The sequence below is a fragment of the Crocuta crocuta genome, unplaced genomic scaffold, assembly GCF_008692635.1.
Source record: "Crocuta crocuta isolate KB4526 unplaced genomic scaffold, BGI_CrCroc_1.0 scaffold355, whole genome shotgun sequence".
Lineage (NCBI taxonomy): Eukaryota > Metazoa > Chordata > Mammalia > Carnivora > Hyaenidae > Crocuta > Crocuta crocuta.
This window is the reverse complement of record NW_027527432.1, coordinates 640,431-664,754: the sequence shown is the minus strand read 5'-3', so window position 1 is coordinate 664,754 and position 24,324 is coordinate 640,431. Positions and strand designations below refer to the sequence as shown.

Genomic DNA, 24,324 nt, shown 5'->3' with positions numbered 1-24,324 from the left:
TTTACCTGGAGCGATTTTAAATATCTGTTATGCATCCTTTTTGTAATGGATTTGGGTTTACGTGTATGAATGTGACTTCCTGGAATGGGGCTAGCACCAAAAGGCACACCTTCCACATCTTGCCTCTTATCTGTGGATCTGGTGGTCTGACACAAGCCTCTCACTATTGCTGAACACAGTCATGAAAAAACATTTGAAACCAACTTGACTCCAGCAATGCTGGGTCACTGATTAGGTAGATGAATTACCCAGCCTTTAGTTTCTGTCTGCAAAATAAGGATGTTAACACTATTATGAATACCCAGCAAAGTGTGAGCACATGGATGGATTATTTAGAATGTGAGCTGAGTCCTACCAACCTGTAAAAAGTATCATTGCATTAGTCAGATGAACCCTACTTTCTTCCAACAAGGTGAGTTGGTGATGACACTTGTCATCACTTGATATCAGGCATCCTGAGGTTACTTTATCAGTAGGAACACCAGACACATATGGGATGGTGATGTGACCACAGCCCACCAAGAAATCAGGCCTTTTTCATCTCCTTTTCATGATTTTATACTATGCTGAGCCTACTGATGGGGTCCCATTGTCCATTTAAAAAATCAATTTACAGACCTAATTATTTATGGAGTATTCTAGGCCTGTGTCCCTGTCTTGGTCACAGAGCACCGCTCTCTAACTCCCTTGCATGTGTTAGCACTATCCTAATGTCAGCGGACACTAACTTCACTTCCTACACTCAGAAATTATCCTTCCTGTATGAGAGAGTACTTGCAAGACATACTTACAGAGGAATGTTCACAAATATTTGAAGAATGAGTGGTGTCCAGTACTTTGACTGGAAAGAAGGAAATGCATTTATCATTCCGTACTAATACTTAACTTCCTAGAACTTCTTAAAACTCGTATTTCATACAAATGATAACACAAGAAAGGATTTTATCTAGAAAGAAGGTATACTAGGAAAGTGGTGTATAATTTTTCTAGAAAAAAAATCACATACTCTTAAAAAGTCATCTTTTTAATTTGACTTTTAATTCCTGTATAATTAACATACAATACTATACAAGTTTCAGCTGTATGATATAATGACTCAGCAATTCTATACATTAGTCTGTGCTCATCATGACAAGTATAATTTTAATCCCCTTCACCTATTTCATCTCTATCCTCCACCCACCACACTTCTGGTAAACCATTAATTTTTTCTCTATGGTTGAGTCTGCTTCTTGGTTTAATTTCTCTTTTTCCTTTGTTGCTTAAATTACACATATGAGTGACATCATGTCATATTCGTCTTTCTCTGACTGACTTTTATCACTTAGCATTTTACCCTCTAGATCTAACCGTGTTGTTGCAAATGGCAAGATTTCATTCTTGTTTATGGCTAAATAGTATTCCATTGTATATATATGTATATATCTCACATTTTAAAATATATTCATCAGTTAATGGACACTTGTCTGCTTTCATATCTTGGCTATTGTAAATAATGCTATGATAAACATAAGGATACATATATCTTTTTGAATTAGCATTTTCATTTTTCTTTGGGTAAATACTCAGTTGTGGAATTACCAGATCATATGGCAGTTCTCATTTAAGATTTTTGAGGAATCTCCATACTGTTTTCTATGGTGGGTGCACCAGTTTGCATTCCCACCAACAGTGCACAAGCGTTCCTTTTTCTCCACATACTACCCAACAATTTTCATCTGTTATCTTTTTGATATATAACCAGATAATATAACCATTCTGACAGATGTGTGGCAACATCTCATTGTGGGTTTGATTTGTGTTCCCTGATGATGAGTGATATTGAGCATCTTTTCATGTGTCTGTTGGATATCTGTATGTCTTCTTTGGAGAAATGTCTGTTCAGGACTTCTGTCCATTTTTAATTGGATGATATGGGGGTTTTTTTGGTATTGAGTTGTTTAAGTTCTTTATATATGTTAGATATTAATCTCTTATCAGAAATATCATTTGGATTATCTTCTCCCATTCTGTAAGTTGTCTTTTTGTTTTGTTGATTGTTTCCTTTGCTGTGCAGAAGCTTTTCATTTTGGTGTAGTTCCAATAGAGCTTATTTTTGCTTTTATTTCCCTTGTCTCAGACATATCTAGAAAGATGTTGCTATGGTCATCCTCTAGGGTTTTTATGGTTTCAGGTCTCACATTTAGATCCTTAATCAATTTTTGTGTATGGTGTAATAAAGTGCCACAGTTTCATTCTTTTGAATGTAGCTGTCCAGTTTTTCCAACACTATTTGTTGAAGAGACTGTCTTTTTTCCAATGCATATTCTTTTCTCCTTTGTCATAGATAGATTAATTGACCACATAATGGTGGGTTTATTTCTGGGATCTCTATTATGTTCCATTGCTCTATAAGTCTATTTAGTTCCAGTACCATACTATTTTCATTACTACAGTCTTGTAGTATATCTTGAAGTTTGGAATTGTGAGACCTCCGATTTTGTTTTTTCTAAGATTGCTTTGGTTATTCAGGGTCTTTTGTGCTTCCATACAAATATTAAAGTTCTGAAAGATTCACATCTTCAATTTCAGGGTTTCATACATTCTGTGAGAAAGTTATACATATGACACTCTTTTTTCTTAATATAAGATGACATCCCAGAAAATTGAAGGTGCAAATCTTTCAGAACTTTAATATTTAAAAAATAGGGGGAAGAGCCATTCAGGGTCTTACCTGACTCTTTTGTGATGGTTAAGGTCCAAGTGGCTGCACATTTGTCCCTAAAAATGTTCTTCCTCTAGTGCCATGGGCGTTAATGGAGAAAGCCAAACACCACAGGCTGTGTGTTTATAGACAGAAAAATTAGGGGCTTAAGGGGCTTCCTTAGAACCTAGGCAAGCATCTAAGCACCTACACTTACCCTAATTTTCTTTACATATTTCCATGCAAAAAGTGTACCTTACAGTGAAAAAGCACATCATTTGCATTACCTTTCAAAATGGATGGGAAAGTTTGCCTTGCTTAATTCCAAAGCACTAATGAACTAGAAATTAACTTGTAAGCATTGTGACTAAGATACTTCTCTCTTTTTTTTTTTTAATGTTTTTTTTTTATTTATTTCTAGGAGAGAGAGAGAGACAGCGTGAGCAGGGGAGGGTCAGAGAGAGAGGGAGACACAGACTCTGAAACAGGCTCCAGGCTCCGAGCTGGCAGTCAGCACAGAGCCCGACGCGGGGCTCGAACCCACGAACCGCGAGATCATGACCTAAGCGAAAGTCGGACACTTAACCGACTAAGCCACCCAGGCGCCCCGACTAAGATACTTCTCTTAAACTTCTCTGTATATGCAATAATTTTGAACAGTCTCTGCCAATGATTGCACAGTGATATAAAAAGAGAGCCACATTGTCATGACTATTTGTTAAAGGTGATATACTTCAGATTCTCACTTCTACCATGGCCAGGCATACTTTTTTTCATAAATTAGTATATCTATAGAATTATTTTGTATATTTATTAGTTACATATATTTAATATACATTTGAATTATATGTATGTATATGTATACATATACATACATAGAATAATCTTTCAAATGGTTTTTAAAATTAGGACTATATGAAGATGACTAAATAATTTCTTAGAAACAAAGTGCCTTAATGTGTTAAGTGCAAACTATATATTTCTATGATGGAATTAAAAATGACATATGGATCATAATTTTTCCAATTTGCGCAGAGAACCATTGGCATGAAAAAGTTTTGCAGAATGCTCAAGTTTTCACTGCTCTAAGTGGTGAGGCAGGATTTGAACCCAGGCAGCCTGGCTTCAGGCTATGCTTTCATCAGGACACACTGGGAGAGGAAGCAGAAAGTATAACAGGAGCAGTGGGGTTTTTAGTTTTCCCCTTAGAAGCAACATGAGAAGATGAGGCTAATAAGTCTGAGTGGACAGTCAGACCTGGGTGCTCCCAATCCCTTGTGTTTGGAGTCATGAAGTTGCTTGGGATGATCCTAATTTTTTAAAAACCTAGGAGAAAGAAGCGGCTTTGAAAGGTACCTCCCTAATAGAGGAAGATGGGGCCAAGATGGTGGAGCAGCATGGAATTTCTTGGCTTCTCTTGTCCCCAGAATGCAGCTAGATCAGCACCAAACCATTTGCACACCTAGAAAATTAATCTGAGTATTAACACAACAATCTGCATCACTTGAGGTACAGAACTTGACAGGTACGTGGTGCAGAGAGGTAAACTTGGGGAGAAAGAAGCAGCAGAGGGTAGGGAGCTGTTTTTGTGGAAAGAGGACAGAGAAAGTGGGGGAATGTGTGACACATTGGGAGAATACAGGAAAAGCGCTCCACAAAAAAGTATCTGGAGGGAGGGAAAAAGAGTGAAAACACTCACAGGTGACTGAACAAGAAATCTGTTCCCCAAACTACTGATGGGGAGAAAGGAGAGGGTTTCAATACCATTAGGGCTCTATAAATGGGAGCAAAGACTCATAAATTCTGGAGCTCAATACCTGGGGGTGCTCTGGTGGGGAGGAAGGGTGAATCCCCAGCATCAGGCAGTGAGGTCCAAGGGGTCCATGGGCCACACAGAGGGAAATGGTTCCCGTTTGGAAGGCACTTGGTAGAGGACATATGGCATCCCCATAGACAAAGGTCCAGCAGACTCCAGAGAACAGCTATGTTTGCTGGCTGGAACAAAGATGCCAGAGTGTGGTGAAACCTGGCCCCAGCTGTGTGTTGTGACTTGCCATAATCGCTGAACCTTTGCCATTGTGCAATCGCACAACTATTCTCTGGAGCAAGCCAGCACCCAGTCATTGCTCAGGAGACTCTTCAGATGATCTGAGAGGGTCAAAGCCACAGGGCCCTCAGAAGTGAGGAGTTTGGAAATATAGCCCCATCTGAAATAAAATCCAGAAGGGAGATGTTGCCTGACAGGCTGATGGCTTGGACACAGACAGCGTAGAAGAAAGGAGTGGACAGAAGCCTGAGACAAAGAAGGGGTGCTTGATTGCGGGTCTATGAGAAGCAGAGTTCCTGTTCTTGAAACTAGGAAGCTGGGTGATAACAATGTTTACCTCTCCTGAGCATCACCACACCAATCCACCCAAGTAAGCTGAGCAGTACTACCTAGAGGAGAACAGAGCTGTTACACCAAGCCCCACCCAACTGCACTTCCCAAGCACATGCCGTGGAAGACCACCACAAGCCTCTCTACCTGCTTAGTTTAGGGACTATAAGTACGTCATAGTTTGATTTCCAGGAGAAACCAGATGTAACTTCAGGTTTCATTCTGTTTGCTGTTTCATCAAAGGTGTTTTTTGTTTGTTTGCTTGCTTTAGTTTAATATTTTTCTTTATTATTTCCCTTCATTTCTTTTTCTTGAATACAGAAAGAGAAAACTTTCCTTATATTTTACTTAAAATTTTTAAAATTACTTTTACTATGTTTTTTTTTTTGTAATTTTAAAATTCTATTTCAATTTCTTCATTTCATTTATTCTATTTTATGGTATACATTTAAAAAACTTTTTAACTTTTTCTCACTTTTTTTCTTTGTTTCTTTTCTTTCCCTTTTTTCTCTTTTCTATCAAGCTTCTTTCAACAATCAGACCAAAACACACTTAGGATCTAGCTTCCTTTGTTTGAATTTTGATGTTGTTTATAATTTTATAATTTTTAATTTTTATTTTATTAGTTATTTTTCTTCCTCCAAAATAACAAAATAAGGGAATTCACCCCAAAAGAAAACAAGAAGAAATAACAGCCACGGGCTTAATCAACAGATATAAGCAAGATATCTGAACTACAATTTAGAATCATGATATGAAGAACACTAGCTGGTGTGGAAAAAACAATGGAATCCCTTTATGCAGAGATAAAAGAAGTAGAATCTAGTCAGTATGAAATCAAAAGTGTTAGAGGGGCAGCTGGGTGGCTCAGTTGGTTGAGCATCCAACTTTAGTTAGGTCATGATCTCATGGCTCATGATTTCAAGCCCCATGTTGAGCTCTGGGCTGACAGCTCAGAGCCTAGAGTCTGTTTGAGATTCTTTGTCTCCCTCTCTCTCTACCTTCCCCTCCTGGTGCTTTCTGTCTCTCTAAATAAATAAACATTTAAAAATCCTAAAACTGAGATGCAATCTTGAATGGTTACAAGAGTAGCAAGGGTGGATGAAGAAGAACAATGAATCAGTGATATAGAAAATGAAATTATGGAGAATAATTAAGCAGAAAAACAGAGGGAAACAAAGGCAAAAGAGCACAATGCAAGAATTAGAGAACTCAGTGACTTATTAAAAACGATTAACATCCAAATCATAGGAGTCCCAGAAGATGAAGAGAGAGAAAAGGGGGTAGAAGGTTTAGGTAAGTAATTATAGTAGAATATAGTCTTAACATGGGGAAAGACACAGACATCAAAATTCAAGAAGCATGGAGAACTCTTATTAGATTAAGCAAAAACTAACCATCAATGAGACATATCATAGTCAAATTTACAAAATACACCGACAAGAAAAGAATTGTGAAAGCAGCCAAAGGGAAAAAAAGAGTCGTTAGCCTATAAGGAAAGACAGATCAGGTTAGGCAGCAGACCTATCCACAGAAACTTGGCAGGCCAGAAATGAGTGGCAGGATATATTCAATGTGTTGAACTGGAAAAATATGCAGCCAAGAATTCTTTATCCAGCAAGGCTGTCATTCAAAATAGAAGAAGAGATAAAAACAAACAAAAACTAAAGGATTTCATGACCACTAAACCAGCCCTACAAGAAATTTTAAGTGGGACTCTCTGAGGAAGAAAAGACAAAACAAATAAATATGACCAGAAGTAACAAAATCTAGAGAGGATCAAAGAACACCACCAGAAACTCCAACTCTATAGACAACAACACAATGGCAATAAATTATTCTCTTTCAGTACTCACTTTAAATTTTTAAAAATGTTTTATTTAATTCTGAGAGAGAGAGAGAGAGCAAAGTAGGGTCAGAGAGAGAGATACAGAATCTGAAACAGGCTCCAGGCTCTGAGCTAGCTGTCAGCAGAGAGCCCGATGCAGGGCTCGAACCCACAAATCATGAGATCATGACCTGAGCCAAAGTCGGACGATTAACCGACTGAGCCACCCAGGCGCCCCTCTTTGAGTACTCACTTTAAACATCAATGGACTAAACACTCCAATCAGAAAGCATAGGGTAATAGAATGGATAAGAAAACATTTATATGCTGTTTACAAGAGACCCATTTTAGACAGAAAGACACCTTCAGATTGAAAGTAAGTAGATAGAGAACCATCTATCATGCTAATGGTCATTAAAGAAAAGCTGGAGGAGCCATACTTATGTCAGACAAACTAGATTTAAAATAACAATAACAAGACATGAAGAAGGGCATTATATCACAATTAAGGGATCTATCCACCAAAACGATCTAACAATTGTAAACATTTATGCCCACAATGTTGAAGAATGCAAATATATGTAGGTTAATCACAAACACACAGAAACTCATTGATAATAATACCATAATTGTAGGGGACTTCAACACCCCACTTACAGCAATGGACAGACCATCTAAACAGAAAATCAACAAGGAAACAATGGATTTGAATGACACATAGGACTGGATGGTCTTAACAGAATATTTCTTCCTAAAGCAGCAGAATACACATTGTTCTCCAGTGCACATGGAACATACTCTACAATAGATCACATACTGGCACACAAATTAGTACTCAACAAATACAAAAAGACTGAGGTCATACCATGCATATTTACAGACCACAATGCTATGGAACTTGAAATCAACCAAAAGAAAAAAATTGGAAAGATTATAAATACATGGAGATTAAAGAATATTCTATAATTGAATGGGTTAGCCAAGAAATTAAAGAGGAAATTAAAAAGTACATGAAACCCAATGAAAATGTAAACATGAGGGATGCCTGGGTAGGTCAGTCAGTTAAACATCTGATTTCGTCTCAGGTCATGATCTCGCAGTTCGTGAATTTGAGCCCTGCATCAGGCTTTGTGCTAAAAGCTCAGAGCCTGGAGACTGCTTCGGATTCTGTGTCTCCCTCTCTCTCTACCCCTCCCCTACTCATGCTCTGTCTGTCTATCTGTCTCTCTCTCAAAAATAAATAGACATTAAAAAAAAAAAAACACAGCCCAAATCCTCTGGGATACAGCAAAGGTGGTCATAAGAAGAAGTATATAGCAATCCAGGTCTTCCTAAAGAAGGAGGAAAGGGCTCAGATATACAACATAACCTTACATCTTAAAGAACTAGAAAAAAGAACAGCAAATAAACCCCAAACCAGCAGAAGACAGAAACTAATAAAGATTAGAGCAGAAATCAATGATTTCGAAATTTAAAAAAAAATCACTAAAACAGATCACTGAAACCAGTAGTTGGTTCTTTAAAAGAATTAACAAAATTGATAAACCACTACAAGCCACATTGTTTAAAAAGAAAAAGAAAAAGACACCCTCCCAAAAAATCATGAATAAAAGAGGAGAGATCACAACCAACACTGCAGAAATACAAACAATAATAAGAGAAGACTATGAGCAATTATATGCCAATAAATTAAGCAATTTGGAAGAAATGGATAAGTTCCTAGAAACATATACCAAAACTGAAACAGGAAGAAATAGAAAATTTGAAGAGACCCATAACCAGTAAAGAAATTGAATTAAAAATCAAAACTCTCCCAAAAAATACAAGAGTCCAGGGCCAGATGGCTTTCCACGGGAATTCTGCCAAATATTTAAAGAAGAGTTAGTGTCTATTCTTTTGAAGCTGTTCCAAAAAATAGGAATGGAAGTAAAACTTTCAAACTCATTCGATGAGGTCAGCATTACCTTGACTCCAAAACCAAAGATCCCACTACATAAGAGAACTACAGACCAATTTTCCTGATGAACATGGATGCAAAAATTCTCAACAAGATACTAGACAATCAGATCCAACATTTATCCAATAATAAAGTAATATTGACTATGATCAAGTGAGATTTGTACCTGGGATGCAGGGCTGGTTCAATATCCACACATGAATTAATGTGATACATCACATCAATTAAAGAAAGGAGAAGAACCACATGATCCTCTCAATATGAAGAGAACATATTTGACAAAATACAGCTTCTTTTCTTGATAAAAACCCTCAAGAAAATAGGGATAGAAGGATCATCAATATCATAAAAGCCATATATTAAAGACCCACTGCTAATATCATCCTTGATGGGGAAAAGCTGAGATCTTTCCCCCTAAAGTCAGGAACATGACAAGGATATTCATTCTCACCACTCTTTTTCAACATAGTGTTGAAAGTCCTAGCCTCAGCAGTCAGATAACACAAAGAAATAAAAGGCATCCATATCAGCAAGAAGGAAGTCAAGCTTTTACTTTTCGAAAACAACATGATATTCTATGTGGAAAACTGAAAAAATTCTACCAAAAAATTGCTAGAACGATCCCATGAATTCAACAATGTCAAAGGATATAAAATCAATGCACAGAAATCAGTTGATTTCAATACACAAATAATGAAGCAGCAGGAAAAAAAGCCAAGGGATTGATCCCATTTACAATTATACCAAAAAACATAAAATACCTAGGAATAAACCTAACCAGACAGGTGAAAAATCTATACATTGAAAGCTAGAGAAAGCCTATGAAAGAAATTGAAGAAGAAATTTCCAAAAAATGGAAAATTATCCATGTTAATGGATTGGAAGAACAAATATTGTTAAAATGTTGATACTACCCAAAGAAATCTACATATTCAATGCAATACCTATTAAAATAACACCATCATTCTTCACAGAGCTAGAACAAACAATCCTAAAATTTGTATGGAATTAGAAAAGACGTCAAATAGCCAAAGAAATCCTGAAAAAGAAAACTGAAGCTAGGGGCATCACAATTCCAGATTACAAGATGTATTACAAGGCTGTAATCATCAAGACAGTATGGTGCTGGCACAAAAATAGACACATAGATCAATGGAAGAGAATAGAGACCCAGAAATGGCCCACAAACATGGCCAACTAATCTTAAAAAAAAAAAAAAAAAAAAAAAAAAAAAAAAAAAAAGCAGGAAAGAATATCCAATGGAATAAAGACAGTCTCTTCAGCAAATGGTGTTGAGAAATCTGGACACCTACATGCAGAAGAATGAAACTGGACCACTTTATTACACCACACACCAAAATAAACTCATAATGGATGAAAGACCTACACATAAGACAGAAAGCCATCAGAGCCCTAGAAGAGAAATCAGTGAAAAACCTCTTTGACCTTAGCCAGAACAACTTCTTACTCAACATGGCTATGGAGGCAAGAGAAACAAAAACAAAAATAAAGTATTGGAACTTCATCAAGATAAAAATTTTCTGTACTACTAAAGGAACAATCAGCGAAACTAAAAAGCAACCGACAGAATGGGAAGAGATATTAGCAGATGGCATATCAGATAAAGGGTTAATATTCAAAATCTATAAAGAACGTATCAATACTGACACCCTAAAAGTGAATAATCCAGTGAAGAAATGGGCAAATGACATGAATAGATATTTCTCCGAAGAAGACATCCAAATGATGACACATAAAAAAATGCTCAACATCACTCATCATCAAGGAAATACAAATAAAAACCCCAATGAGATACCACCTCACGTCAGTCAGAATGGCTAACATTACCAACTCAGGCAACAACAGATGTTGGCGAGGATGCAGAGAAGGAGAGACCTTTTTGCACTGCCGGTGCAAATGCAAACTGGTGCAGCCACTATGGAAAACTGTATGGCATTTCCTCAAAAAATTCAAAATAGAACTACCCTATGACCCAGCAATTGCATTACTTGGTATTTAATCAAAGGATACAGGTGTGGTGTTTCGAAGGGGCACATGCACCCTAATGTTTATAGTAGCACTATTGACAGTAACCAAAGTATGGAAAGAGTCCAAATGTCCATCGACCAATGAATAGATAAAGAAGATAGGCATACACACACACACACACACACACACACACACACACACACACTGGAGTATTACTTGGCAATCAAAAAGAAAGAAATCTTGCCATTCACAATAATGTGGATAGAACTAGAGTGTATCATGCTAAGAAAAATTTAGTCGGTCAGAGAAAGACAAATATCATGACTTCACTCATATGAGGAATTTAAGATACAAAACAGATGAACATAAAGAAAGGGAAGCAAAAATAATATAAAAATAGGAAAAACATAAGTGACTCTTAAATACAAAGAACAAACTGAGGATTGCTGGAGAGGTTTTGTTGGGCGGGATGGGCTACATGGGCAAGTGGCTTTAAGGAGAATGCTTGTTGGGATGAGCACTACGTGTTATATATAGAGAATGAATCACTGAGCTCTATTCCTGAAATCATTATTGCACTATATACTAATTAACTTGGATGAAATTTAAAAACTAATATATAAATATCATTTAATTAATCAATTAAAAAAAAGAAACTGGGGCGCCTGGGTGCCTCAGTTGGTTAAGCGTCCGACTTTAGCTCAGGTCATGATCCCACACTTTGTGACTTTGAGCTCCGCATTAGGTTCTGTGCTGACAGCTCAGAGCCTGGAGCTTACTTCAGATTCTGTGTCTCCCTCTCTCTCTGCCCCTCCCCTGCTTGCACTCTGTCTCTCTGTCTTAAAAAAAAATTAATTTTAAAAAAAAGAAAGAAAGAAACTTACTTCCTCTGCCTTCACTTTGTGCTGTTATCTCTAGTCATGTGGGTTCCCAGAAACACTCCCAGTTTTGTCATTTAGAAGGCATTCAATACCCTTTTTGAGGACTAAAATCACACAACTATGAGAATATTAATGCACATTTCTTGTATTATCTGTAAAAGAACAAAATAAAGTGTTTAAACCATTGTTGAAGTTTCAGAGATGAAAACAAAGTCCCTGATAGTATCTATCTTATCTTGATGATAAGTATCATCAAGTAGTGATAAATGGAAATTATTTCTATGACATTCTCTCTTTATTTTGGATGTGCAAATGCCATTGATATCCTCTGTAGTGAGATGTCTGTGTTTTTATTTCAGTGAAGATGTGTTTGTGATTTTTTACTTATGACTGGTTCTCTTTGCTCTGCTTTCCCTGTAATATCAACTGCTTTAGCCATGAATTTGACTACAGTGGCATTTTCATCATTTGATTCCAATCCCTTTGTGAAAACATAATAAATAACAACTTTTTAGGGGGTGAACTATTATATTAATTTTCAAATGAGAATAATAATGAGGTATTTGCAGTTTATAGATAAATTCCAAGCAATGTCCCTAAATACAAACGAAATACTCATAAACACCTATATAACAACCCCAAAATGATATCTGAGAACCGTACTGGTTATTAAAATTTTGTTCCACACCACAAAGAACACATGCTATGATGTAAAGAATAAAGAGATTATAGCTAAAGGATAATAAAGATGCTATTTAAATTGGGCCCAACTTTGCTATAGGTTCAGTAGATTTGATGATGTGAAGGTCACACACCGTGAAGGGCTAAACTTTCCAGGAAAGGGATTGGGATTGAAAACCATAATGCTAAAAATGTAACATCTGATGTTTGAGCCTATCACTTAGCTTGTTGTGTAACAAATCATCCTAAAATCTACTGAGTTTTTATTATTTTTCATTATTCTTGGATTGACTTGGTAAGGTGTCTGATCTAGGATGGCTAGTCAAGGATGGCTTTACTTACCTCTCTAGATGTTGTCTTGACTTGAGCTGGGACTATATGGGCGTTTCTCATTTCCAGCAGATGGACCTATCTCATTTATTTGGTAGTGGTTTTGGGGTCCCCAAGAGCAGCAAGATGGGCTAGCCCCAGCACTTAAGATTTTCCAAGTTTCTGCTGCTGTTACATTTGCTATTAAGTCACATGGCCAAGGCCATGGACAAATAAAAGGAATTCTTATGTCTGTTTTCACAAATAACTTGTGAAACTTGTGGCAGAAACTGTGTTTAAGAACAAATGTTATGAACACTTTTGGATAACTTTGTGTTTTACTTCTGACACTTTCAACTAACATTTTGCCCATAACCGAGATATTTGAGTAGACTTTAATTGGCGTGGGTCTATGATTACCATTTTATAAAGAAAACTTCGAGTGAATTCCTTTACTAACATATTTATCCATCAGTACCAGGTGACTGCTGATCCAACGAAGAGAGCCTCTGTTTCTTGGGAGTATATGTCTTTTGCAAGCCCCGTATCCAAGTCCCTGTTGTTTACTAACCAATCAATTTGGCCATCTTCTATGGTAAAGAAAAGGAGGGAAGTGTTGGAAAGTAATTTTCTAATTTTTAGAAGTTACAGATTGATATCATTAAGAAGCATATTTTTTTCTTCTGTTTTATCAAAATGCTCCACATGCTATAGTAGTTCATGGCCTATTTAGGAATCATTAAGCTCTACAATTATTAAAACAAATTATGAACATAGGCTCTCCATAAGCATGATGATTCAAACTGGGGGATTATGTACATTTATCATGTGTTACATTTATTAGTATTTTAAACACATTAATTTCACAGCTACTTGTGAATTATATAAAATGTTTATATGTAAGAATGATTTTTTTCCTCTTCAGAAAGGAAAAATGATTAGTGACATTCTAAAGAAGTTTATGATAGTCAAATGTAGACAACAAGACATCCATCCCATGCACCATGAACACCATCCACATGAGGTTCTCTTGTGCTGGAGTTTGTGGCAGGGCTTCAGAATAGAGTATCCCCCCAAAATCCCTCCAACCCCAGAGCATGATGGTGTGTTCCTTTCCCTTACAAGAAAGTAATATGGAGGTGGAGACAGGAATCCACGACTCATTCGGTAAGCTGCAGCCTCACAGATGGTTACTGAATAAATTGGTCCCCTCCTTATCTCTCGTTTTGCTATGTTTTCACTAGCCCTCAGTCAACCTCAGTCCTGAAGCCAAGGACCCTCCTTCTGATTTATTGTTAGGACAGTAGTAATCTAACATTACATCACAATGTCTATGTCATTCATGTCACCTCACATCATCACATAAACATTTTAATATCTCACATCATCACAAGAAGGATGACTACAGTACAATAAGATACTCAGAAAGAAAGAGAAACCACATTTGTATAACTTTTTTTTACAATATATTTGTTATAATTGTCCTGTTTTATATCATTTATAATTAACCTCTTAATATGCCTAATTTATAAATTAAACTTTAGCATATGTATGTTATATGGTTCATTACTATCTGTGGTGTTAGGCATCGAATGGGGGTCTTGGAACATATTCCCCAAGGATGCGGGAAGATGACTACTTCATGTAGAATTCAAACATATAGAAGTTCCTTTCAGTGGCAAGGAATAGAACTTGTACAGAAGTCATTCTACCTCATTTTTTATGCAGATGTTAAGATAGAAATCAGTGAAATGAAAGTTGCTTTCAACAGAAAAAGGTTAACATATGCAGGGATAAGGAAATATAAAATGTTACAATTGGAAGGGCCCTTACACTTAATCTACACCAACCATCCCATTTTACAGATGAGGAAACTGAAGCCAAGTAAGGTAAACAACCTTATGTGGTTGTAAACAGGGTGAACAAGGAGGGAACTTCAGTATTAGGCTTCTTCCTTTCACATGTCCTGGTGGTTTCTGCCTCCAACAACCAGATTTTAGTTGCCTTCTGGGAAGCAGATTTTAACTGTGTAGTTCAGAACAATTAGTACTTAGCAGCTGAGGGACTTGATGAAAATTACTTAATCTTTTAAGCCTCTGTTTAACTCCTGGGAGGAAGAGTTATTATAGTCTCTGTCTCAATAATCAGATATTGGAGGGGACAGAAGCATTTGCGCCTCATATCTTGTTGTATGATTTACTGATTTCAAGTCATCACTTTAAAATGTTTTACTGTAAAAGTATATAGCCTGTACATTAATGGGAATGGGAAGCAGAGATGATAGAAGAGGAAGGGCTCTTTCCATAGTTTGGTTACTGTTGATAATGCTGCTGTAAACATTGGGGTACATATATCCCTTCAAATCCGTATTTTTGTACCCTTTGGGTAAATACCTACTACTGCAATTGCTGGGTTGTAGGGTAGTTCTATTTTTAACTTTTTGAGGAACCTTCATACTGTTTTCTGGAGTGGCTGCACCAGTTTGTAGTTCCCACCAAGAGTTCAAGAGGGTTCCCATTCTCCACATCCTCACCAACATCTGTTGTTTCCTGTGTTGTTAATTTTCACCATTCTGACAGGTATGAGGTGATATCTCATCATGGTTTTGATTTACATTTATATGATGATGAGTGATGCTGAGCATCTTCTCGTGTCTGTTAGCCATCTGGATGTCTTCTTTGGAAAAGTGTCTGTCTATTCATGTCTTCTGCCCATTTGTTTGCTTTTTGGATGTTGAGTTTGATAAGGTCTTTATAGATTTTAGATACTACCCTAACCCTTTGTCAGATATGTCATTTGAAAATACCTTCTCCCGTTATTTGTTACGTTGATCACATAGGTATGTCTTGGCCCTGTTTGGAAGAACATTTTCATCCTTTCGCTTCATTCTTTTATCTGATAAACCGGTGTTAAAGGAAAGAAGGAAGTAACATGTACAAGTATCTGTATGGGCCACACTGATCATTCTCATATGCTGAATTTTATTTAAAGTATTAAGTGTGTCCCCTGTGCAAATATAGCCTGTTACATAATAAGTAATCATCATTGTTAGGCTAAAACACTGACATCAAGGAGTTAAGGTGCGTACTCACCTCATCCAGTCTATTCTATCTGTCAGAATCATTACTATCTCATCAGGTATGCTTTTGAACTTGCTCCGAGTCTTTTGCCCCATCTACTTGTGTGTCTTACTCCTGCACCTCTCTGAGGTCTTGGTTCTCAGTCAACTTCCCAATAAGTAAGGCAACATTTTCTCCCTACTTTCCAGTCTCCATTCCACCTTTTCCAGAGTACCAGTTGGTATAGGCTGGGGATTGCTCCTCTTACAAACTGATCTTGATAATTTTGAACCCATGATATGTGTCCAGCATGAATCAGCAGGAACTGTGCTCCGCAGTCTCTCATAGCCTGAAAAGCAGGTGTGCTCTTTAAGCACATCTCGGAAATCGCATACCCCACTCTGCTCACATTACACTTTATCATAAATAAGGTGCCCAGATACAGCCCCAAAAGGGGGAGAGGGAAGTGCAATTCTACTCTGTGCCTACAGGGAGGTCTGCTGCAGTATTTTGTGAAGAGCATCAGTGACCACCATGATCTGTATCTAGCTGCTAAATATTGTCTATTTCTCCCACATCAGGGAAAATACATCCCACCCTTCTTCAAATGAAGTAACCAAAAAGGTCAACTCAGGCCCAGCCCCAAGGTCAAGGTTATGTGTATCTGTGCTGACATCCACATTAATTCTGTACATTTTTATTTTTTTGGTACGTCGACTTCTAAACTAAAGAAAAAAGCTATTTGACCTATTCCAGCATACCTGGCATATATACAACAATAAAGAATAGCCAGGATAATCACAATCAATCCACTGGTTCACAGCAATTTTGAGACCCTACTTGGCAGATCCTGAGTTGGTTCTATTCCCTGGGAGAAAGGCATTTTCTTTGATTAAGCTTTAATTCTGCTCTTAGGGTAGGGCTCCAAAGTGCTCTTCTCCCTGGCTCTTGACTCCATTGTCTGAGAATTTATTCTTTTTTCACTCGCTACTTTAGCCATAGAATAATGAGCATTGGAAAATAAGGTCTGATCAGCTTTTCCAAGCCATAATCAGCCCAAAAATACATCAGTTTCAAATAGCCACAGATATCTCTTCCTGACTTGATGGCAGTAGAACTCTCTTAAAACCTAGCCAGCTTGAGAGTTTCATATGTACATAGCCACATTCACAGACCTTTTGTGAACACAATTCTAGAACCCACAATGTGCCTTTGTTTTTGCATACCACTTCCTCTCACACTCTTTTGCTTTCAAATGGACTCGTATTCTTTTTCTTAAACTAAGTACAATTACCTTAGCCATACCAGCCTTCAGTGGAAGAGTTGTACCTTTGTCTCATACCCTGAAGACATGTTTGTACAATTAAAGATTTTACAGAGTGACAACTTAATCCATTTAGGGATTTTTAGCAGTGGGTCTGATTATTTTGCAAAGCTGAGTTTCAATAAGCTTTTACTCTCAAAGCGTTTCTTGATATTCTGATTTACTGATGGGAATGAGAAGTATTTGATTCTTCTAACCCTGCAAGAACCTGTCTTTGCTTTATCTTTCTTTTCTCTTTTATAACTGCTTTCAGACTGGCCAATTATCTTCTGAGATAATTTCTTTCTTATGTTAACTTACCAAGAACAGTCAATAGCAGCCAACACAGTCTAATTAATGTTCCTTTTCCAACCTCTGCCCAAACTGCAGCTATGCACTCATTATATGTGCTCTGCCTTATTACAGATGTCAACTTTGCCAAGCATTTCACCTATGCATGACATAAGCCACATTGTTTCCAGTCCTAAGCCTGTTATAGTTTTGTTTCAGCATTCTTTTTTGTTAATTAACCTATTTTCTTTTATTTTTATTGAGATATAATTGACATTTAACATAATATTAGCTTTAGGTATACGAATGTTTTGATACATGTATATGCTGCAAAATGATGACTACAATAAGACAAGTTAACATCCATCACCCACATAGTTAGAAATATTTTTCCATGGATGAGAACTTTTAAGATCTACCCTTATTGACTTTTTATTATGGAGTACATAATACACTAATTGTAATTACATTACACCCCCAGGACTTATTCATCTTATGACAGAAAGTTTGTACCTTTTGATCCTCTTCATCTCTTCTCCCACCTCCAACTCCCCACTCCCAGAATTCACCAAACTGTTCTCTGCATCCATAACTTCAGTTTTTTTGTTTTGTTTTGTTTGTTTTGTTTTTGTTTACACATATAAGTGATCTCACATGGTATTTCTCTGTTTTTGTCTGACTTATTTTACTTATTGAATCACTGGTTGAAACCCGTTTTTAAATTAGTATATGAGAGGCGCCTGGGTGGCCCAGTCAATTAAGTGTCCGACTTCAGTTCAGGTCATGATCTCACGGTTCGTAGGTTTGAGCCTCGCATCGGATTCTGTGCTGACAGCTCAGAGCCTGGAGCCTATTTCAGATTCTGTGTCTCCCTCTCTCTCTGCACCTCCCCAGCTCGTGCTGTCTCTGTCTCAAAATTAAATAAAACCCCCCCAAAAATTAAAAATAAATAAATACATAAATTAGTATGATAGGAAATAACACACCTACATGTGTATGCACACAGACACACACAAACTTCCTCTCTCTTTCCTTCCCCCCTCCCCCATGCAGTTCTGGGTTTAGAGTCTCTCAGTGAGAAACATGTGCAAAGTTCTGGATGGTGATAAAGAGGCAGAGGTCATTATTCCCCAGAGGCATGTTTAGGCAGGTACATGGACAGAGGGAAGGTCTTAGAATGGGACCCTCTGGATGCTGAGATTTCACTCAGCTCTAGAAGCTTCCACAACAGCCTGCCTTCAGCTGCTGCTTCACTGGTGTTTGCTCTCAGCTCCTCAAACATTAAAGAAGATTCAGAATCTCTTTACATAATTATTCTCGTATTGAACACTTGGATACCTTTTGCTTTTCTAACTGACATATTAACTAATACACTGACCCCTTTTTTCTTGTCCTTTTTCCTTCCTTTCTTTTCTTTTCTTAAGTTTATTGTCAATTGGTTTCCATATAACACCCAGTGCTCATCCCAACAAGTGCCCTCCTCCATGCGCATCGCCCTCCTTCCCCTCTCTCCCACCCGCTTCAGCCCTCAGTTTGTTCTCAGCATTCAAGAGTCTCTCATGGTTTGCCTCCCTCCCTCTCCTCAACTATTTTCCCCCTTCTTCTCCCCCATGGTCCTCTGTCAAGTTCCTCCTAATCCACTTATATTTTTCTGATTGGTATATTTGACCATCAAGATTCTTTAACTGGAAACTCGGTGGGAAGGATAAATGTGGGATTTGTTGAGAATTACTAAACCTACATTCTGTAAGAGTAATTCATTTATAATGTCTAATATGTAAAGGAAATTAATGGTATAAAAATCCCTAACAGTCTGCCTCTAGATCCTCCTTACTGTGGGTTTGATTGCTAATAATCCTTTAAACTGTGATTAGGGGAAGGGCCTCCGAGGTATTCCAATCTCAGGACATTTCTTTAGGTCTCATGGTGAAATTAGTTCCATCCCAACAACTGATGGTCACAGCAGAATCTTACTCTGTGCTGAGAATACCAAATGGTTTCCAATTATAGAGGTCACCTCAGTCTCACTTCTGTTGAATCAGCATTTGTCTATCACCTTTACAGTTCTTTGTTGTTGCTTGTTTCTTACTTTTCTTTTTGATTTGAGTTGTGTTGTTTGAGAAAGCTTTTAAGTGAAAATGTTAGTTATTATATAAGCTACTACTTTATAAATCTATGCCAGACACTAAGCGTTTTTTCTTTAATCACTTACTTTCTTCTTTATAGCTCATTTAGCAAGTGAGCATTCCACCCATTTTACAGATTAAAATGAGACTTAAATAGGTTTTGTTACCTGTCAAAACTTGGACTTGAGAATGCAGGGGTTTCTGCATCTGTGCTCTGATTTATAGTCTATTACCTCTTGGCCCCTTGTCACACTTTATGTGTTTATTATAATTTAAGATTTACAGAATCTTTTTTTACATATTAGTCACATTATTGACTAATAATACTGGTTATCATTTGTTAAAATGTGTGCCATGTTGAGCCAAGCACTATACTAAGCACTTACAGAAAGGAACATGGGGTTTAAGGGTGTAAACATGAAGGAAAACCAAACTCTTGACAAAGGAAATTAAGCATTCAGAAAAGTCACTAATAGAACCATTTTGCCTCTTCTTTTGCTCTGTTTCAGGAATACCAAATTGATATATTTTTTGCTCAGACCTGGACTGACAGTCGCCTTCGATTCAACAGTACAATGAAAATACTCACTCTGAACAGCAACATGGTGGGATTAATATGGATTCCAGATACAATCTTCCGCAATTCTAAAACTGCAGAGGCTCACTGGATCACCACACCCAATCAGCTCCTCAGAATTTGGAATGATGGGAAAATCCTTTACACTTTAAGGTGAGATGTTGGTGGATTTTTTTTATCATTGATGGGCTGATATTGGAGTCCATAATTTAGATCATCATAGACCAGGGATGCTATCTTCATATCGCTGAGTTCTATCACTTCTCATGTTTGACAGGCTATCTCATCTAAAAAAGTTCATCCTAATACCACTATATATGAAAATAAAGACATTCAAATGATCTGCAATGGATATAAACTCATTACTTCATCCAAATCCATTTCTGTTGGAAATAGGCTATGGAAATTATCTTTAATGTTTTTAACCCAGTGGGTCAACTCAGCTAGGAAAATAAAGTTGTCTTGGCATACTAATTAACAAATGTAATCATAACCAAATTTAAGACCAGAGGGAAATAAGAGCACAGAGGGAATTCCCTAATGCATTCCTCATGGAAGTGGTAGCTAGTGTAATGAGTCTTCCTAAAGGGTAGGCGGTCCTCACAAAACCCAGCAATGTAAGAGAAACTGCACTTCAGAGAAGTGAACTGACTTGCCTGTCCAAAGTCACCACTGGTAAGTGGTGTTATCAGAGCCTCTGTCTCTCAGAAGTCTTTCCATCAGGATGGTCCAAGTCTAACTATGACCTAGCTGTAACATATCACAGGGATACCATACACCTGGACTAGCTTTTCTGTTCATCTGGCATTGGTATCAGGACAGCACCCTCCAGACAGTGTGGTCCCTACTGCCTGTCACCTCTCAGGAGCACTGGACATGCTCATGCTCTTCTCTCAGACTTTTTCCTCACTGCCTGATAGCACCATGGCTCCTCCCCGTGTCTCCTGCTCTTGCTCTTGTTCTGCCCCTCCTCATTCTGCTTCTTCTGTCTCAGGACTTCCTCATCACTTCACTCACTTTCCCCTCTCCTGCTGGCTTACCTCATTCATTTCCATATCTATGTTGAGGTTTCCTGCATGCCTACTTCCAACCCAGAACATCCCTTCTGGACTCAAGATGCTTGGAACTACTTGCCCATGTGATGTCTCCTCCTGAAGGTCTAAAAGGCATTGTAGACTCAGCATGCCTCCACATAAGGTGAATTTTCTAATTCTTCTGACCCATGTGTCTTCCTGGCTCAGTGAAGCCCCCCACCAGCCACGGGCACTTTTCCTCTCTCACCCTCACATTCAGTGTATGAGCTCTTAATTGCAGGTAAGTTGTGGCCTGAGGTGGAACAGGTATTTCCTCATCAATCTTAAAAGAATGTGATTAAGACTCTGAAATAAAGGTGAGCCTCAGCAAACCAGAACAGGGACATGGCCATTACAGGGATTTTTTATAGAAAGAAACTCTGATCCCAGGGCTATCTGCTCTGGAATGATGCAATGCCACCACCTAGTCAAATGAGGGAGTTGTCCAATATGAAATCATTTCTGCAAGTGGATTATTTTGTCATTATACCTATTTAGACAAATACATCAGTTTCAAAATGGAAGAAGCTGTTAATTCAGTCAAACAGGTTGAAGGCAAAAATGTATAAAATAAGTTGTTTTTATTTGTCTCCTCTCTGGCTTGGCTTATATTTCTAGATGTGGTTTGGAATTTTAGTAACTGAAATTCTCTCTGTTACCAATAGCTAAAAATAAAAATAATAAAAATAAAGAAAACACAAAGGCCACTAAATGGTATCCCTGAATGGATGGCACCACTGTCAAGAATTAAATGTACTGTTCTCTCTCCCCACTTGTGATAAAGTGGCAGCTCCCTGGTCTTGATCTGGGACTTTTCTGGGTTGTTTCTGGCCAACTTCAAGAGTGACCCTTGTCTCTCCCATAGGCTTACCATAAATGCAGAGTGCCAGCTGCAGCTGCACAATTTCCCCATGGATGAGCATTCCTGTCCACTGATTTTCTCCAGCTGTGAGTACTAACTTGGGGTATAAATGCTTTGTAAAGGAATGTCTAGCTTCTGTTGATTTTTGATAGCTAGTCATGTGATTAGCATCATAGCATCACTGTGGAACCAGAAGAAGTGGATAATGGTTTTAGTGTTAGACATTTGGAAGTATGTAAAATTCATTTACAATATTTTGGGGTTTAATATCATCTTCAAGCAAGGCATTTTGTATTCTGAATAGAATGATTAAAAAATTCACTTAAATACATTTATATTTGTCTCATTGCACTATTGTGATTTTTCAGTATTTTATCTTCCAATATTTACTAACAAGTAATCTTTCATAGATTCTTAAAGATAATACCTAATGCATACAAAGATACATAAAAAGGAAATATCAAATTTATGTGTTTATTTATAGAATAAGTTTTTAAGTAATAGTCAATGTAGATCTGTAGAATTTAAAATAGTTCAATTTAAATGTAGTTATCACAAGTAGTTAAGTATTACTCGTAAGAATTTAACTGACTTTATTGGCTTTCTATAAAATTTCATACAGTGCTTGACAAACAAATGTAATGAAATCTCAAGCAGAAGGTTTTGTGGGTTCCTTCACTGAACATTACAGTGAAAAGATGAAAATGAAATAAGAGATGAACACAGTTTACAGTTCGTTTTAGGTCCAGAAACAGACAAGATAAAAAACAAAATTTCACTGATCTCTAGGTTGGGTAAAAAAAAAATTTCTTGATATTTTTTAATTTTTTAAATGTTTATTTTTTAATTTTTTTAATAGTCAAGTTGGTTTCCATATAACACCCAGTGCTCATCCCAACAAGTGCCCTCCTCCATGCCCATCACCCCCTTCCCCACCCCCCCCACCCTCATCAGTCCTCAGATTGTTCTCAGCATTCAAGAGTCTTTCATGGTTTGCCTCCCTCCCTCTCCCACACTATTTCCCCCCCTTTCTTCTCCCTCATGGTCCTCTGTAAATTTCCTCCTAATTCTCCTATACGTGCAAACATATGGTATCTACCCTTCTCTGCATGACTTATTTCGCTCAGCATAACACCCTCAAGTTCCATCCATGTTGCTATAAATGTTTATTTTTTGAGAGAGAGAGAGACAGAGTGTAAACAGGGGTGGTTCAGAGAGAGAGGGAAACACAAAATCTGAAGCAGGCTTCAGGTTCTGAGCTGTCAGCAGAGCCTTGGGAAGCCTACTTGGGATTCTCTCTCTCTCTCTCTCTCTCTCTCTCCCTCAAAATAGATAAATAAAAAATTATGGAACCATTCAAATAGTTTACTTCTTTGTGAGTCAGTTTGGTATATACACATATAATTTTCCTAGTGTCTTGTCCACTTCAATGTTTATTAGTGTTTTCAATCAACCCAATTTAGCTACGTAGATCCTTCCAATACCCTGGTATGCTATTCATTCATCCACTTACTTTATAATTTCAATAGTTGTTTCTCATTCTTAACATTCTACTCTTTTTTCTGATTTTTATGAAATCTGACAGTATTTATTTCTTCACTAAAATTTTAATGTCATCTTACATTTATTTAAATTTTCAAAATTTTCTGGTATCTTGGTAGGAACAATTTGCAGAATTTGTTGTTTTGTCTTACTCTGTTACATGGTAATTCATTTACTTTTCTATTCAATTAGTAATTTGTTCATTTGAGCTCATGTTTCTTGGAATTTTTTCTGCAGTATTTCTTTGAAGCTTACATTTAAAATGGCTTTTTTCTAAAGAAGTTTTTCTCTGGTTCTGCCTGGTTATCTCTATAACTTTAAAGTGTAAGCTTGGGGGTCCCTGGGTGGCTCAGTTGGTTAAGCGTCTGTCTTCAGCTCACGTCATGATCTCGCAGTTTGTGAGTTTGAGCCCCATGTCAGGCTCTGTGCTGTCAGCTTGGAGCCTGCAGCCCGCTGCAGATTCTGTGTGTCTCTCTCTGTTCTCTCCCTCTCAGAAATAAGTAAACATTATATATACATTATATGTATATATATATATGGTTTATATATATTATTATAATAATATATATAAGGTTTAATCTTGGAGTCCTGGGCCACACAGATGATGTGAATTCTAGCTATATGTCTGATTTCAGGCTGTGTTTTTACATTCTTAGGAAGGACTTATTTTGCTTTTCTGCTATTCTCAGAGCCAAATATGGACAAAGGGTCTCCTTTAAGGGAATATTTATCCTGAGTCTACAAGCTGAGGTATTCTTCCTTCCCTGTAGAAGCAGCTCAAATTTC

The 24,324-nt window shown here is 37.3% G+C and overlaps 1 protein-coding gene across 1 annotated transcript in view; it reads left to right on the top strand.

The window, feature by feature from the left end:
• The window catches only part of GABRG3 (gamma-aminobutyric acid type A receptor subunit gamma3), a 700,780-nt gene that overhangs the window by 383,356 nt on the left and 293,100 nt on the right, over positions 1-24,324 (top strand). The window contains exons 4-5 of the mRNA XM_077759260.1: positions 19,994-20,214; positions 22,000-22,082. Coding sequence (XP_077615386.1) covers positions 19,994-20,214; positions 22,000-22,082 — 304 coding nt within the window. The remainder of the gene's footprint in view (positions 1-19,993; positions 20,215-21,999; positions 22,083-24,324) is intronic.